Source organism: Pseudozyma hubeiensis (genome assembly GCF_000403515.1).
Source record: "Pseudozyma hubeiensis SY62 DNA, scaffold: PHS59, whole genome shotgun sequence".
NCBI classification, from domain to species: Eukaryota; Fungi; Basidiomycota; class Ustilaginomycetes; order Ustilaginales; family Ustilaginaceae; genus Pseudozyma; species Pseudozyma hubeiensis.
The window spans coordinates 43,150-58,043 of record NW_012133841.1 but is presented as its reverse complement, the minus strand read 5'-3'; the positions used below and the strand labels follow the sequence as shown (position 1 = coordinate 58,043).

Genomic DNA, 14,894 nt, shown 5'->3' with positions numbered 1-14,894 from the left:
CTCTCTTGTTCGTTTCGGCCTGCCTCGTTTCTGATCTTGCCTGCTTATAGACTTTGCATCCTATCCTTCCTTCCGTGCCGCTCGCACTCGCCGTCTTGGGAAAACCTCCGTCATTTTTCGTACATTCTCCAATACCCTTCACAGGAACCTTCGGAGGAAACATTCAGGCAATCGACAGTCATAAGACTCACCGTTCTTCTTCCATTTGGCTCTCAATTGGCGTCTGCTGCTCGCACTCCATGCATCGCTGATCATCCGGAATCCACCAACAAGGCCCGCACCGGCTGTCGCTCGTCGCCGCTCCCCTCCAATCCCGATCGGACGGCTCCTTGATTCTTGCAACGAGCTGCTCTGTGGCGCCAGCATGGGCAATCCGCTTTACCCGGGCAGTGGCTCGCGCTTTGTCACCCCTGTCGCCTCTTCCGCGTCTCAGCAAGCGTCTTCCTCTTCGTCTTCCTCATCTTTCCCGGGTCTGCTCGGTGGCTCCTTCACCGCCTCGAGCTCCAAACACGTCAAACCCGCCAACGAGTACGACCCTTCCTTCCACCCTGGCATTCTCAACCTTGGAAACACTTGCTTCCTCAACTCGGTCCTTCAGTCCATCGCAAACACGCGCGACTTTCGCTTGCTCATTCAAGGTCCTCCTGTCTCGGCTGCATTCTCCGACGAGCCCTCACAGGTACCGACAGCGGCTGCTCTCGCTTCTTCCAGACACAACCAATGGCCGAACCGGTCTCAGAGCCCCGCCCTTCGCGTGTGCGATGGAGAGCACGGACGCCGCATCGACAATCCCCCCAACCCCAGCGGCAGCCTCGATTCTTCTCTGGCATCGCTCAACACACTTCCAGCGCATTACCCGATAGCAACCATCAAACCTGGCAAGTTGCCTTTGCCTGCTGCCTCGGCTACTCCCCCTGCACAAAAACATTCCACCTCGTGCTCTACCAGTCCCGCATACGAGCCAGACGTGCTTGATCTGCCGCTCAACACGGCTTTCCGACACGTACTCGAGAAGTTCTGGACAGACGGTCACAAGTCGCGTGCTTCGGTCAACGTCAACCCCAAGCGTCTCCTCAACCAGATCGGAAAGAAGTACGATCAGTACCTCGAGTACGGCCAGCAGGATGGTCACGAGCTCATGCGTCATCTTCTGGACGCTTGCCGAATGGAGGAGCTCGACCTCATCAAAAAGATGCGTCCGCCGCCGCCCAACAAGAAGGCCAAGATCAGCAGTTCGTCCGCGACGACACCGGCTGCGGCAACAGCGGCAGCAGAAGCGACGGCATCGCCAACCAGTCGACTCACTGCGACTGACGTCGAAAACGGTCAGATCGGGTCCCAGTCGCCAGAGTCTGCGCCTGCAGATGCGCTGGCCCCAACTACGCAAACGCCGACCGAGGAACAACTGCTTCCGTTCCTCGACCTTCTCTTTTGCGGCAAACTTGCCAGCATGGTCGTCTGCGAAGGATGCAAGAAGGTTTCGCACACCTATGAGGACTTCTACGACATCAGCCTCAGTCTGCGCGACGACGCCAACAACCCCAAGTCGCGCAAACGAGATCGTCTTCGCAGCATGGCTGACCGTTGGAGGCGTGCTACGCAGGGTCGGACCATCGTAGATCGCAAGTCGGCCGCCGCTGCCACCGCCGCCAGCGGCTCAAATGTGGTCACTCCGGTCGGCACCCCTCGGTACAGCGAGACCGAAGCCAGCGATGCTGATTCGAACGCAGTCAAATTCAAAAAGTCGAGCGGCTTGCTTTCGCCCGATGAAGGCGGTCGTGGACGCTTCCAGCTGCGTACACGCAGCCTACGCAAGAGCAGTGGTCGTCACGAGAAGCTAGGCGCCACCTCGGGCAGCGAGATGGAGCCCGACTTCCCCGACATGGCTTCGCTCTCCTTGGCGCCCACCTCTGCTCCCAGACCCTACGTTGACTCCGCACCTCCCTCGGCTGGCGAAGATACCGGTGACGCGCGAACGGGCACTAGGGTGGCCAGGATGCTTGGCAGCGCCGCTACGGGTGCTACAGCCACCGACGCCAGCAGTCGCGAGACGAGCCCGCATCCACCTGGTGGGGACCGCTCCGCCGCGCTCCCCTTTGCCGGCGGCATGCGCCCCTCACTTCGACCCACCAAATCGTCGTCTCATCAATCCGCCTACATCGCTCGCATCATGGCAGACGATCCAGCCAGCACTCACCCCAACGCAGCTGCCTCTCGCAAGCCAGGCGCGCCTTCGCCGCTCCTTGACACCGTCGTCACCGCTGCCGCAGCTCAAGGTAAGCCTCTGCACGGCTTCTTTCGCTCTGTCGGCACAGGAGCACGACATCGCGACCCCGCTGCCGAGTTCGAGCCCAACCCTAGATCGCAAGGTGCCAAGCGCCGCCTCAAGGTTCGAGAGGAGCAGTCCACGACAGGTTTGATTGCCTCCCTGCGCCAGTTCACGAGCGTAGAAGTCCTCGATGGTGACAATAGCTTTGCTTGCAAGAACTGCTGGCGATTGGCCAATCCTCCTGATGCGCACGAACGCGAGCAGATTCGTCGACGTCGCAGACGCAAAGGTGTCGCATCTGCCGAGGTCGACGACGAGGAGGGAAGCGAGCCCAGCAGTTCGGACGGCGAGTCGGATTTCGAGAGAAGCAAAGATACGCAGGACCAGAAGAAAGCGCCCTCTATAGTAGGAGATGAGACGCTGACGAGTCGATCCGTGGGCACCAGCATGGCAACCTCGGCGAGCCAGAGCACGCTTGCAAGCAGCAGCGTCGATTCCATCATGACCGGGTCCAGCGCTTCGCAACCCTCGCTGCAGCGATCGGATATTCCCACCATCTCGATGACCTCGGCCGATGCATCGATGGACAATTTTGAGCCCAAGGAGCAGAGATCCCGCAGCAGCAGCGGCATCGACGGCAGTGTGGTCGCGAGAGACTATGCAGGATCCGCTTCCACGTCACCAGCTTCGAACGGCACCAATGGACAGGTGACGCATCACAAGAGAGGATCCTTGTCGAGTTACAGCAGCGTAGAAGCAGCAGCTCGGAACCGGGATCGTCTTGCACCCAGCAACGGGTACGACACGGGTACAGAGACGGATGCGTCTGGCTTCTCGACTGGCATGGATGAGTCGAATGCCTCCACTGTGGAAGGCACAGACACCGAAGCCGAAGGCACCGAAAAGTCCGAGGCCGCGGAGCAAAGGTCGAAACGATCGGCTCAGAGCCTGCCTCGTCGTGCGCTCAAACGTTACCTGATTGCGTCAGCTCCACCGGTGCTCATCTTCCATCTCAAGCGATTCCAAGCTACAGGACGCGGCTTCGTCTCCGGACTGGCAGGGTTCAAAAAGATCGATGATCAGGTCACGTTCCCCGAGTATCTCGACATCACGCCGTGGCTGGCACCGCCAAGAGAGGAGTACGACCGGCGTGGGCGTCTGAAGGCTTCAAGTGATCCGCTCGCTATCCGCAAGCGCGCAGAAGAGGAGGCGACCCATGCCGGCGTCGACGCACGCCATGTCAAGGTCGAGGTGTCTAACAGGCACGGCAAACGCCACCAACGAGTGCATGAAGGAGGCAAGAAGGGCAAGAAGCACGGCATGTGGTCGTGGCATATCAGCGATCATCGTTCGCCTGCGCAAGGAGCGCGAGGCGGAGATTTGGACGAAGGTCCCAAGGTGCATTCTTCCAACGGCCACGAGATTGTGCCATCGGTGATTCGCAGGCCCAAGACCGAGTATAGGTTGTACGCGGTGATCGTACATCAGGGCTCGTTGTCTGCCGGTCACTATACCGCATATGTCTTGTCGGACCGCATCAAGCTCAAGGACAGGCCAAAAGAGATGGTGGCACGTTCCGCGCCAACCAGTCGATCGAACACGCCGGCTCCTCTGAGCGCCAATCCGACGACAGCGGCCAGTGGAGGAGGCTTTGGATTCTTCAAGCCTTCGCGATCCAACGCAGCCTCGCCTGCCCCACTGCCCGTACCCGTTCGACCCGCGTCGGCAGCGCCCGTCTCGTCGTCGGTCGCCATGAGCAGCGTTCCCTCGTCAAGCAGCGTCTCTGGCTCGTCGTCGCACGACATTGCGCCACAGACATCCATCTCGTCCCTCGAGACCGACGGCTATGGCAAGACGGCCAGCGAAAGCGAGTCTTCCGCTTCCCAGGGACCCAAACTCGTTCGACCTCGACCGCAACTCAGACCCATGGCTAGCTGGGACAGTCTCGACGAGCTCGAGCAGTCGCACGCAAACACGAATGAAAGCGTTCTTCCGTCGATTCAAGCTACTCCGGGAAGCGCAACACCCACAACGGGGACGATGACGCCGCTCGAACCAACTCCCGCTGTAGCCACGGTAGCTAGCGACAAGAGCAATGCCCACCGACATGTGGACGGGCGGGATGGCGAGGGAGATGACGATGATGACGATGTGGATCCGAGGAAGCGGGATGACGGTAGACGATGGGTTTACACTTCGGATACAGTGGTGAGGGCGGCGACGATTGAGGAGGTGTTGAAGGCGAAGGCGTACATGTTGTTCTACGAGCGCATTTGAATGGAATTGGAGCTGTTTGCAAGGGGATGCGTGTTGAAACTCTATCGTTTGATGACGTTTGGCATTTGGCATAATATACAGATGTGTGTGTGTGTGATTGAAACGTTATAGAAAGTTGTATGGCCGACCGTCTTTCTCCGTTTTCTCCTTTTCACTCCCGTGATGCGGTTGGACCTTTTCCTCATCCCCGCCGTGACAGTCGGAGGGTGTCGCACCGGTCAAAGCCGCATACTCTTCTCTCCACTTACTGCTGCCGAGGTAGAGACTTTTTTTGCTGGGACTGGCTTTCGCCTGGGCCTCGAGCATGGCTGCTTTGAGCGAGGCTAGCACGGAAGGTGAGCGTTCGCCGTCGATCAACCCCACCCGAGATCCGTTCGAGTCGTTGCTTTGGGAAAGGTTTAGAGGTGGTGGAGCGAGAAGGTGGTACTCGGTCGAAGTGGTGGATTTGGATGATGTGGAGGGTGGTGGTGCGAGGAGGTGGAAGTTGGATCCTTCGACGACGAGGGGTGAGGGAGGAAGGGTGGTTTCGACTCCAGCGCGGAGCGAGTCGACTGTGGTGGAGGGGTAGTGCGGGGTGGGGGAGGGTGTGAATCGGACGGTTTTGAGCGTTGTTCGAGGTGGTGGAGAAAGGGGCCATGTGCGGGAGAGGGGAGAGCTGAAGGTGGTGGTGAGCAGGGGTGGTGGATGTGTTGGTTGATCGCGATCAAATGTAGTTGTGGAAGAGGTGGTGTAGGAGGAGCTGCTGGATGATGTACGACGCGTAGTGGTCGAAAACGCATGACGAGAGGTTATCGTTGCGGAAGCTGTTGCAGGGTTGGCAGCTGCAGCTGGGGGCGGCGTGACTCTGGAGGCGACAACCGCAGACGGTAGGGTTGGAGTAAAGATCGACATCGCCGGAGCACCTGTCTTTTCGACATCCTCCTCCTGTCCTTTCTTCTCCCTGTTCCTTTTCTCTTGACTCTCTTCTATCTTCTCCATGACCTTCTTCCCAACTCCACCGATGACACTCTTCAACCCGTCTACATTCACTTTCCCTTTTCCCGTCCCTTTCCTACTGCTGATCGGAAGCGGTAGACCATCCACTACCCTCTCCGCGTCCCTCTTCGCATCCGCCAACTTCTCCAGCTTCTCCGCCACCTCGGCCTTCCATCCCATTGGACTCCTCACCACCTTGGCCTTTGCCCTCCACGCCACGCCCACCGCGACATTCGCCACTCCCAAACTCGCCACCACCCAAGCGCTGATCTCTGCGAACCTGCCTCCGACATCGCCCCTACTCAAACTGTCCCCTGCAACCAAGATCAGCAGGACCCCCAGGAAATCTGTTCCCCAGTTTGGACCTAAAAAGGGAAGCGTGTTCTTGAACAAGCGGTTGAGCAGAGGGATTGGGAGCGAAAGTTCGGACAGGATGACGGTGAGCAGGACGAGCAGGATGGAAGAATGATGGAGTGTCGACCAGAACACACCGAGGAAGGTGGTGGGGATGTCGGTGGAAGGGTAGTAGGAGGAAGAGGAGGTGGAGAAGGAGAGGGGTGGCGGATAGTGGTTGAAGTTGATGACGAGGGTTCGGATGATGGAGGAGATGAAGAGGATGCACGAGACGATGGTGAGGACTCGGATCAGGTTGAGCAGCGCCCATCGCTGGAGGTATGGTGGAATGAACATGGTGCGCTGAGGGAAGAGTAAAGAGAGAAAGAAAGAGAGAGAGACGGTCCAGCCGTCTATGATGTCTAGAGAACGTGAGTTGATCTCTGTCAAAGAGAAGTGATGGTCCGCGATTGAAGACTGAAAACTATCGAGATGGTGGAAGGTACAAGATCAAAGATGATGAGGAGGAGGAAGGCGTTGCCCGTAGGCGGACAGTGGGCCAGATTCTGGCCTCGATGAGCTTCTTGCACACAAAAGTATTGAAACGTATGCAGACTCACCCGCCGGTGTATGACCATTGTCTCTCGGCATCGACCAGAGTCGCGGACATCTTCAGCAGCCCTTCTCAACCGTGCTTGCAAGCTAAGCATCAATGCTTTAGCAAGCAGAGCCTACAAAGGGTAGCGTATGACAGACAAAGGGCATGGCATGCTTCATTACGCCCACAGGTGCATGTCATGAGTGGGACGGCGCTGTCAGACAGGTCGACAAAGGGAAATGAGAAGAACGCTTTCAGTTGGCGACAAAGGCCCGTTTTTTTTGTGGTCAAGAATGAAGATCGGTGGTCTAACAATTTCTTATCAACAAGAATCGGTACAAGCACGGAAGTCGGATCTGCTCGCTTTGGGCAGATTGTACCTCTCTTCCTCCTTACCATTATCATCGTTGCGGTATCCTTTCCCAATCTCTCACACACACTTGCGGGAGGTTGCGGAGACTAAGCACAGCCTCTCACACATCGTTCACAGAAGCAATCATGGCCTCCTCATCACGCACGGCGCTCCAGCCGCTCACTAGCGAACAACAAGAAAGCATCATCAAGCAACGCATGCAGGTCGACGAGCGATCCCTTCGCCGTCTAGTCAAGAAGCTCACCCTCTTGCTCGCCAGCAAAGATGTCGAATCCGTCTCATCCTCGCGACTCTCCTTCAAAGCCGATCTCGAAGCCTTCCGTCTTCAGCTGCAACGCCTCTCCTCTATCGCCCACGGAACGTGTCAGGTCGAGATCCAATCCTACACCTCCGAGCTAACCGAGATCGAGCTCGAGCAGCAAGCTACACAGCAGCGAATCCACGCGCTCAAGCAGAAGCTGCAAGATGTACGACGCGAGCGGAAGAACAAGCTGGAATACGACGTGGTGGCAGGAGAGATTGTGAAGCTGCCGACGAGGAAGGAACTGGAGGAATCGCTGACGAGGTTGAGCGAGCAGCTGGAAGGGGTGAGGGCGGAGAGGGAAAAGTACGCGGTGATGTCGGAGAAGGCTGCGGAGAGGACGGGCGAGGCGATTGGCGTATTGGATACGCTGAGGGTTGATGTTGGAAATGAGGTGGGCGAGAGGGAGAGGAGGGAGGTCGAGAGGGCGGATGGTGATGCCGATGGCGAGACGGCGGAGGGCGCTGCGGCTACGGGGACGAATGGCGCAGGAGACGATGTCTCGGAAAGTGGAGGCAGAAGCAAAACTCGTCAGGAAGAAACGGAAGATGGACCAGAAGAAGGCGAAGAGGAGGAAGCCGTACAGGGTCTTTCCGCGAGTAGAAGCGGGAGCTCTACGCCTCGTAGACCACTCGCTGCAGATGACGTTCCAGCACCACCGACCCTCAACCCATCGGCACCCACCTTCCGTCCGTCCTCGACGGCTGTGACGAGCAGCACATCTTCGACGCGGCGAAAGCGCGATTCGACCGCCATGACAGCCTCAGACGAGGAAGGTGAAGTTGCAGACGGATCTTCCGTCGCGACCGCCGCTGCATCGAACAGCAACACGCCAAGGAAGAGGCAGAGGACAGAGGAAGGAGAAGTGGCAACAGGCGAGAGCGAGGAGGAAGAAGGTAGCATCCAACCGGCTGCAGGCAGGACGGCGGGGGCAAGCGCCAGTGCGAGAGTTCGTGCCGGTACGAAGCGGCAACGATGATCACTGGGAGATTGAATTGCCAATCATTCCAAACCCAGGCTTGAACTCCGTGTGACAGCGGTCTAGCTTCTTCGCAAGATCGAGTACGCTTCTATAGAGCAGGCTGCATCTTGATTTCGGCGAGAAATTGTGTCCTTGAGGTGCATATTGGTAAAAAGTGCTCATCAAACTGAGGCAGAGAAATAGCCGGCGGTTATGCAAAATGTTAAGTCTTCTTTGGACTCGAAAGATTTGAAAATTTAGGGCGCGTTTTTGAGCAGCACACGTGGCTCAGGCATCTCCGTCCGCTTCAAATTGCAATCCTCGCTTTCTCGAGCCGCACTTTCTGACATCGCTGTTCAATGTTTGCGGAACGGGAAGGTAAATGATCGTGATGTCATGGATGCGATGGAGAAGCCCATGGCCGAGTGGAAGGGAGAGAATCGCGGACAGAGGGAGCGGATGGCTGGCCAACTTTTTGCCCAGCGAGAGGTGGTGGGTGCATGCAGCTCGGGGTTGATGTCTGCAAAGTGGAAACCGCCAGCCGATTGCGTCGTTGCTTGGTGCTTTGACAGGCCCGCCGGTCAAGCTGTTCGCCACGCGATTGTAGGCCAAGACAAAAAGTGGTGCAGCTCGAAGATCATTCGGTCCTCGCACGCCCAAGCGAGATGGGCTGTCTCGAGATGCAAACCGCAGACCCGACCGCTTCGGAGGGTGATTCGCACCAACGTCTGCGTGAGCAGTTCCCGACTGTACCGCGTCCGAGGCCGGTAGCAACGCGTCGATTCCTCACTCGACGCTGGCAAAAAGCTGCACGAATCCTGCAGAATTTGACACTCCGACTCCGCGAACATTTGACGCGCCTAAGTGCGTTCCGCCACAGTCTGCACCAAGCCAGTCAGCAAACACACACCGCGGCTCGCCATCCCGAGCGTTGAATACATTCCTCTCTAACACTTTATCGCAGATTGCCCTTTTGCCGCTCGGTGCTACTCTCCAGCTCGTCTTGATGAGGACAGGAAAGAGATTCCGAGCCAAGGTGCATGTCTCTCGGTATGCGAGGTTTCAAACCCTAATTGAAGTTTGGCAGATCAATTTCTGCAGTGTCTCTCCTTGCGCTAAATGGCTAGCCTCAATGCCACCGAGATGGTCGATCCGTCCCGAAGCATGTCAGCTGCTTTTGAGTCTGGGCTTGAGCACTTGTCTAGTGCAAGCCTCGAATGGCAAGCCCGGTTCGAAGATCGTGCCGCACGTCGGATGCAATGCGTTCCACCCGGAGATGCGAGTTGACCGCCGCTCCTCGAATGCTTGCCCTTGTCTACCTGTGCCGCAGAACTCACTGTCCGTGAAGCTCTTGCACTCGACGCCAATGACCTGCGAGAAAACTTTAGTACAGCCCCTAAAGCAGCCTCGCGTGATCTGCGGTTGAATGGCTTGTGCAAGCCCTCCCTGCACCGCGAGACTGACACATGGCATCCGTTGCACGGAAGATTGGCATCGCAAACGCCGAGCCCGCTTTTGACATCGAGTCGTTGATGCTTGGCTGCATTTGCGATTGCTCTAGACTATATCATCCCCACGCCACCTTTTCGAGCTCGACCGAGCCTTCCCCTCTCTGGGTCCTTCCAATCCGCGCGCCTGGCAACCGCTTCCCAGCAACACTGCATCTCTTTTGCTTCGCTACGGGAGAGCCATGTCACAGACACCTCAGCCAGAGCGGCACTCGTCCGATCAGCCAGCAGCCGCAAGACGAACTTCGGACGCCAGCTCGTTCGAACTGCCCGTATCGCTCTCCTTCACCTCCCACGTATCCTCAACCGAAATCCTCGACTCGTATCAACCAAGTAATAGGGGATCGGGTCTGCCGTATCTCGACTCGCTACCATCTCCCGCCCCGCTGCGAAACAGCCAGACAGACGCTAGGCAGTCCAACATCTTTCCGTCCGCAGCTTCGCCTCGACTGACCCCAGGTCCTTTCGATTCACCATCGCTTGCGCATCTCGCTGGCTCAAGGTCTTCGTTCGACGCATCGGCCGCAACGTCGTCATCGAAAGACACTAGTCACGATTCGCCGACCATAGATAGAGGTGCGATTCGTTCAGCTTCACCGTACAACAGCCCAGACATCTCCATCACTGTTCCCGGTAGTACAGCATTCAAGCAGGCGCAAGAACAGCAGAACCTCGTCGCCGAAGACTCGCCATCCGCATCCACAAAGCGATACTCAAAGGTCTTGCACGGTCTCGGCCTCTTTGGATCCACTTCGAAGCGCAAATCGCATCTTGGGATGAGGGACACTTCGAACAAGCTCGGTCTTCGGATAGAGACCGCGATCGCCATCGATGAGCCTGCTCACGAACAAGGTGCTTCAGGAGCAGGCTCGAGCGGTAGTGGGAGCGGTCTTCGGCCATCGACCCAGCCACGTTCTGCGGGGGCGAGCCCGCTTTCCTCTCCTGGAGGCACATACAAGCCACCCTCGGCGCATCATCTCCTCGGCGGACTCGGTGTGAGTCACGCACAAGGTCTTTCATGGTCATCGAGCTTCGTATTACACGAGGACAAGTATCCAGCCACAAGAGCCGACGCGTTCTCCGCCGGCCTCGTCCCCGTCCTCAACATCGACGATTCGTCCAGCTCCATCTACTCTGCCAGCAGCCCCCGTCGACCCTACACCCCGGGCAGCTTCACCAATGGCCCACGAACACCGCTCTCTGCAACCGCTTCACCCAGTGCATCCTACTTCGACGAGAAGAAGCTCAGTGGCGCATCTGCTTCGAGTCTCGACCTGCCAAAGTCGCTTTCACCCTCTATGACAGGACACGATTTCAAGATGTGGGGCGATTACGACGCGGAATCCGAACCGGACGATTATCTCCACGAACCAGACTCGGAGAAAGATCGCAAGGCTTCCAATGCCAAGCAGATGTTTTCGCCGAGAGGTTTGCTCAACATCGGGACGTTGGCGATCATCGGGTTGGGGCTGATGGTGTTGTTCGGTGGGTACCCGGTCATCTCTTGGTTGACCAGATCAAAGACCTCTAACAAAGGCGGATTCAACTTGGGAGGTATCAATGCGACCGGTCAAGTGGCCCAATTGAATATTGGCAGAGACCTCATCGATCCTGATACACCCGAGAACGTCAGAACGCGAACCACACTCAACGGATCCGGCAAAAAGATGAACCTAGTTTTCAGTGACGAGTTCAACCGCGACGGCCGGAGCTTCTACCCGGGAGACGATCCCTTCTGGACCGCGGTGGATCTACACTACTGGGGTACGGAGAACTATGAGTGGTACGATCCGAGTGCTGTCACCACCGCCAACGGATCGCTCGTGATCACGTTGGATCAGGTTCCGACGCACAATCTCAACTTCCGCGGTGGAATGTTGCAGTCTTGGAACCAGTTCTGCTTTACTGGTGGGTACATCGAAGTGTCGATGGTGCTGCCTGGTGCGCCGGACATTGCAGGATTGTGGCCGGCAGCTTGGACGATGGGGAATCTAGGAAGAGCTGGGTACGGTGCTACGACGGATGGAATGTGGCCCTACACGTACGATTCGTGCGATGTGGGCACGCTGCCCAACCAGACGTATGCGAATGGTACGGGACCGATTGCTGCGCAGACCACAGGTGTGTACGTCGAAAAGTACGGTCCGTACCTCTCCTACCTTCCCGGCCAACGATTGAGCCGATGCACGTGTCACGACTCACTCGACCATCCAGGGCCGCGACACGCCGACGGTACATGGGTCGGCCGTTCCGCACCCGAGATCGACATTATCGAAGCAGCCGCATCCCACACCCGTGGCAGCCGCGGTTTCGCCTCCATGTCTGCCCAGATCGCACCCTTCAACACCGGATACAACCTCACCGACGGTCCCGGCACCACCGAGTTCTTCTCCCAGGATGCAGCTCTCAACACCTACACCGGTTCCCCTCTCCAACAAGCTGCTTCCGCTCTCGTCTACACCAAGCGCGGAGCATATCAAGACACCCTGCAGCAATTCTCCTCGTATGGATACGAGTACAATCCGGGCTCCGACCCGGACTCGTACATTCTCTGGACAGTGGACGGCCAACCGATGTGGCAGTTGAACTCGAAAGCGCTGGGACCGGATGCCGGTACGCAGATCGGTCAACGACCGATCCCGTACGAGCCCATGTACATCCTGCTGAACTTGGGCATCTCCTCCAGCTTTACCACGGTGGACTGGAAACACTTGAACTGGCCGGCACAGATGTTGGTGGATTACGTGAGGGTCTGGCAGGTCGAGGGAGAGGAGAACGTCGGATGCGATCCGGAGAGCGCCCCTACAGCGGCGTATATCGAGGCTCATAAGGAGGCTTACTTCAATGCGAACAAAACTCTTTGGAGTGGTGACACAGATAAAGGTGGATACGGTGCATTGGTCCCAGGCAACTCGATGCTCGGTCAGTGTTAATTGAAGCTAAAATCGAAGACGGGACTTTTGAAATTTATCGCTGCTCATAAGGTATCACAGTGAATCTAAACTAATCGTACAACTCGGGAAAGATCTGCTTGTGGAGTGCACAGCGCCAGGCATAAGCTTCCTCGGCCGTGTCAAAGGTCCTAGTAGTCAGTTTGTGAGGCCAGACTTTTGTGTTTTGAACATAGCCTACAAACCTCCCAGTGCCACTTGGTCTGACACCAGCGTAACCAGACTTTGACTCCCGCGTGATGTTCATTGCATTGATCTTGATAGGGACGATGCGTAGATTTGCCCTCCGATTGTCCAGCTTGTTTCCGTTCCGATGGTCCATGTGATGCGTCCAAGTGTTGTACGGGTCCACAAGAACAGACCGATGGACAAACCTGTTCAGATACCGTGGGTACCCGTCCTTTGCAACAGAGATCTTGTTGCGGTACATCTTGATGTAGATGTCGTCATCGACCAAGACCTCCTCTCCGTTTAGAGCCGTTAGGTAGGCAAAATTTCCCTCCTTGGTCCTTGGAATGACGACCGTTGCATCCTCTTCCTCCCTTTTCCTCTCGTACTCTTCCTTCGCTGCATCCACGTGAGCCTGCCCTTCCTCCTTCGTCTTGAAGTATCCGAGATGTTTCGACCGAAAAGTGGCATGCCAAAGTCCACTGACATGAAGATTCAGACCCCCCGTCCCAACAACACGGCGTTTCCTCTTCGGTTTCTCAATACCCCGAATAGCCGCCTCCATCTCTTTCACCGTCGGCGTGAAAACCAACTCCCTGTCCTCCCACTCCTTTCCCTTCTCTCGAGCAACAAGAATGCGAGCCGTCTTTGCAATTCGAGCCGTGTCGAATGTACCCAGCTGCTTCTTCCCCCAGGTCGCATTGAACTTGCCGTTCTTGGACCTCCTGACACCGACAAAGTATTTGCTTTGTTTCTTGCGGGTGCAGTTGATCGTATTGAACGACTGAGTGACCACACAAAGGTTTGTGCGGACGTTGTTGAGCGGACGTTGGTCGGCATGGTCGAGTACCATGTCTGTGAAGAAGAAAAAAACGTAAGGTGTCAGTTCAATGGGCTTACGAGAAGGGCCACCGAGAAGGAAGAGCAACTTACTGGAAGGAATCTCGACAGGAAAGACAAAACGGGGAAGCTCGCGTCTCTTCTTGAAGAAGTCACCGGAAGCAAGCTTACCATTGATGAAGCAACGACCTTTACTAATCGTCAGGCCGTACTTTTCCTTGTAGAAAACGTGGGCATCGACAGCCAAAACAGTCACCTCGTAATCGACACCTTTGGTAGTGACAATCTGAGAGACCGAGTCAACTTCGACGATCTGGGCGGGGGCGCAAAGCATGGTCGGAAAGAGGGCCTGTTGGGGGCAAAGTGGGCAAGGCGATGGGGCCGGGCTGGTAGAGGTGGGAGGGGGGAGAGGCGATTGAGATTTGTATGCTTAGAAGGATGAAAGTCGGTCACGACGGGCGAGGTTTATATCCTTTCAGACCACCTGCGACGGACTCGTATGAGAATCAAACGTTTCTATAGCAGACGACAAGCATTTGCACAGCCAAAGTGAGCAAAGCTATAGCGAAATTTCACGATACAAGTGTATTGAGAGTATCTTTTGAAGCGACGAACAGACCATCAGAGGCATATCAGCAGTCATCGCTGTTGAGAATTGCCGTCAATACCCTCCTTTTTCCTGTCACGGTAGCATTCACAACCCTCATTCTTGGTATATCGGCTTCTCACCTCGCACGTATCATAGCAACCGAAAGCCTCATTCAGCCCAAGGAGGTCTTTTGATGCACAGAAACGACGAGGACATGACATGCTCGAGACTGTGCTGTGCAATACATGCTGGTACCGGGAGGCTGAGCGACAAAATACCAGTCATGGCATCCTCAAAGTTGTGCAACGATGGCGTTTTTTGCAAGGAACAATCACTCGAAAAGGACCGCCGTCTGTACGCCGACAGCAAAGCCCAGCAATGGCGTTTGCATTGCGTCGTTGCCATGGCGTACGCCGGAAGCGATCACCATCGATACGCCGACATCAAAGCCCAGCGGCGGCGTCTGCGTTGCGTCGTTGCTATCGAGTACGCTTGGCGATACACACTATGAAGCCTCGTTTTCGCAATCCAAAACGGCTCGAAGCCAACTGTTTGCTCGCTTACTGTCATTCAGATGGGAATCAAAGCGGTCTCTCAAAAATTCACTGTCTCAAGGCTGCAAAAGAATGTGCGCTTCACGGCAAACACGAATTCTGACCTCACAATCAACGAAACGCCGTGTTGCACGAAAGACTTACTGCACGGCTTTCACGCATCGAAATGGCGTTCTCCGCTACCTTGAACACTGCTT

At 56.4% G+C, this 14,894-nt stretch overlaps 7 protein-coding genes across 7 annotated transcripts; 4 read left to right on the top strand and 3 right to left on the bottom strand.

Moving 5' to 3' along the window:
• Window positions 1–364: 364 nt before the first annotated feature.
• On the top strand, window positions 365–4,546 carry PHSY_006550 (hypothetical protein; the record flags this gene model as incomplete). Its single annotated transcript, XM_012337150.1, has 1 exon — window positions 365–4,546. One exon carries the CDS (start codon window positions 365–367, stop codon window positions 4,544–4,546), a length of 4,182 nt encoding a protein of 1,393 aa, XP_012192540.1.
• Window positions 4,547–4,651: 105 nt separating this feature from the next.
• PHSY_006549 (hypothetical protein) lies at window positions 4,652–6,211 on the bottom strand (the record flags this gene model as incomplete). Its single annotated transcript, XM_012337149.1, has 1 exon — window positions 4,652–6,211. One exon carries the CDS (start codon window positions 6,209–6,211, stop codon window positions 4,652–4,654), a length of 1,560 nt encoding a protein of 519 aa, XP_012192539.1.
• Window positions 6,212–7,022: 811 nt separating this feature from the next.
• Window positions 7,023–8,105, top strand: PHSY_006548 (hypothetical protein; the record flags this gene model as incomplete). Its single annotated transcript, XM_012337148.1, has 1 exon — window positions 7,023–8,105. The coding sequence occupies one exon, from the start codon at window positions 7,023–7,025 to the stop codon at window positions 8,103–8,105; it is 1,083 nt and encodes a 360-aa protein (XP_012192538.1).
• A 563-nt stretch (window positions 8,106–8,668) lies between these two features.
• PHSY_006547 (DEAD/DEAH box helicase domain containing protein) lies at window positions 8,669–8,938 on the bottom strand (the record flags this gene model as incomplete). Its single annotated transcript, XM_012337147.1, has 1 exon — window positions 8,669–8,938. The coding sequence occupies one exon, from the start codon at window positions 8,936–8,938 to the stop codon at window positions 8,669–8,671; it is 270 nt and encodes an 89-aa protein (XP_012192537.1).
• Window positions 8,939–9,777: 839 nt separating this feature from the next.
• Window positions 9,778–12,528, top strand: PHSY_006546 (glycoside hydrolase; the record flags this gene model as incomplete). The annotated part of the gene is made up of 1 exon (XM_012337146.1): window positions 9,778–12,528. The coding sequence occupies one exon, from the start codon at window positions 9,778–9,780 to the stop codon at window positions 12,526–12,528; it is 2,751 nt and encodes a 916-aa protein (XP_012192536.1).
• Window positions 12,529–12,598: 70 nt separating this feature from the next.
• PHSY_006545 (hypothetical protein) lies at window positions 12,599–13,888 on the bottom strand (the record flags this gene model as incomplete). Its single annotated transcript, XM_012337145.1, has 1 exon — window positions 12,599–13,888. One exon carries the CDS (start codon window positions 13,886–13,888, stop codon window positions 12,599–12,601), a length of 1,290 nt encoding a protein of 429 aa, XP_012192535.1.
• Window positions 13,889–14,357: 469 nt separating this feature from the next.
• Window positions 14,358–14,654, top strand: PHSY_006544 (hypothetical protein; the record flags this gene model as incomplete). The annotated part of the gene is made up of 1 exon (XM_012337144.1): window positions 14,358–14,654. One exon carries the CDS (start codon window positions 14,358–14,360, stop codon window positions 14,652–14,654), a length of 297 nt encoding a protein of 98 aa, XP_012192534.1.
• Window positions 14,655–14,894: the final 240 nt, after the last annotated feature.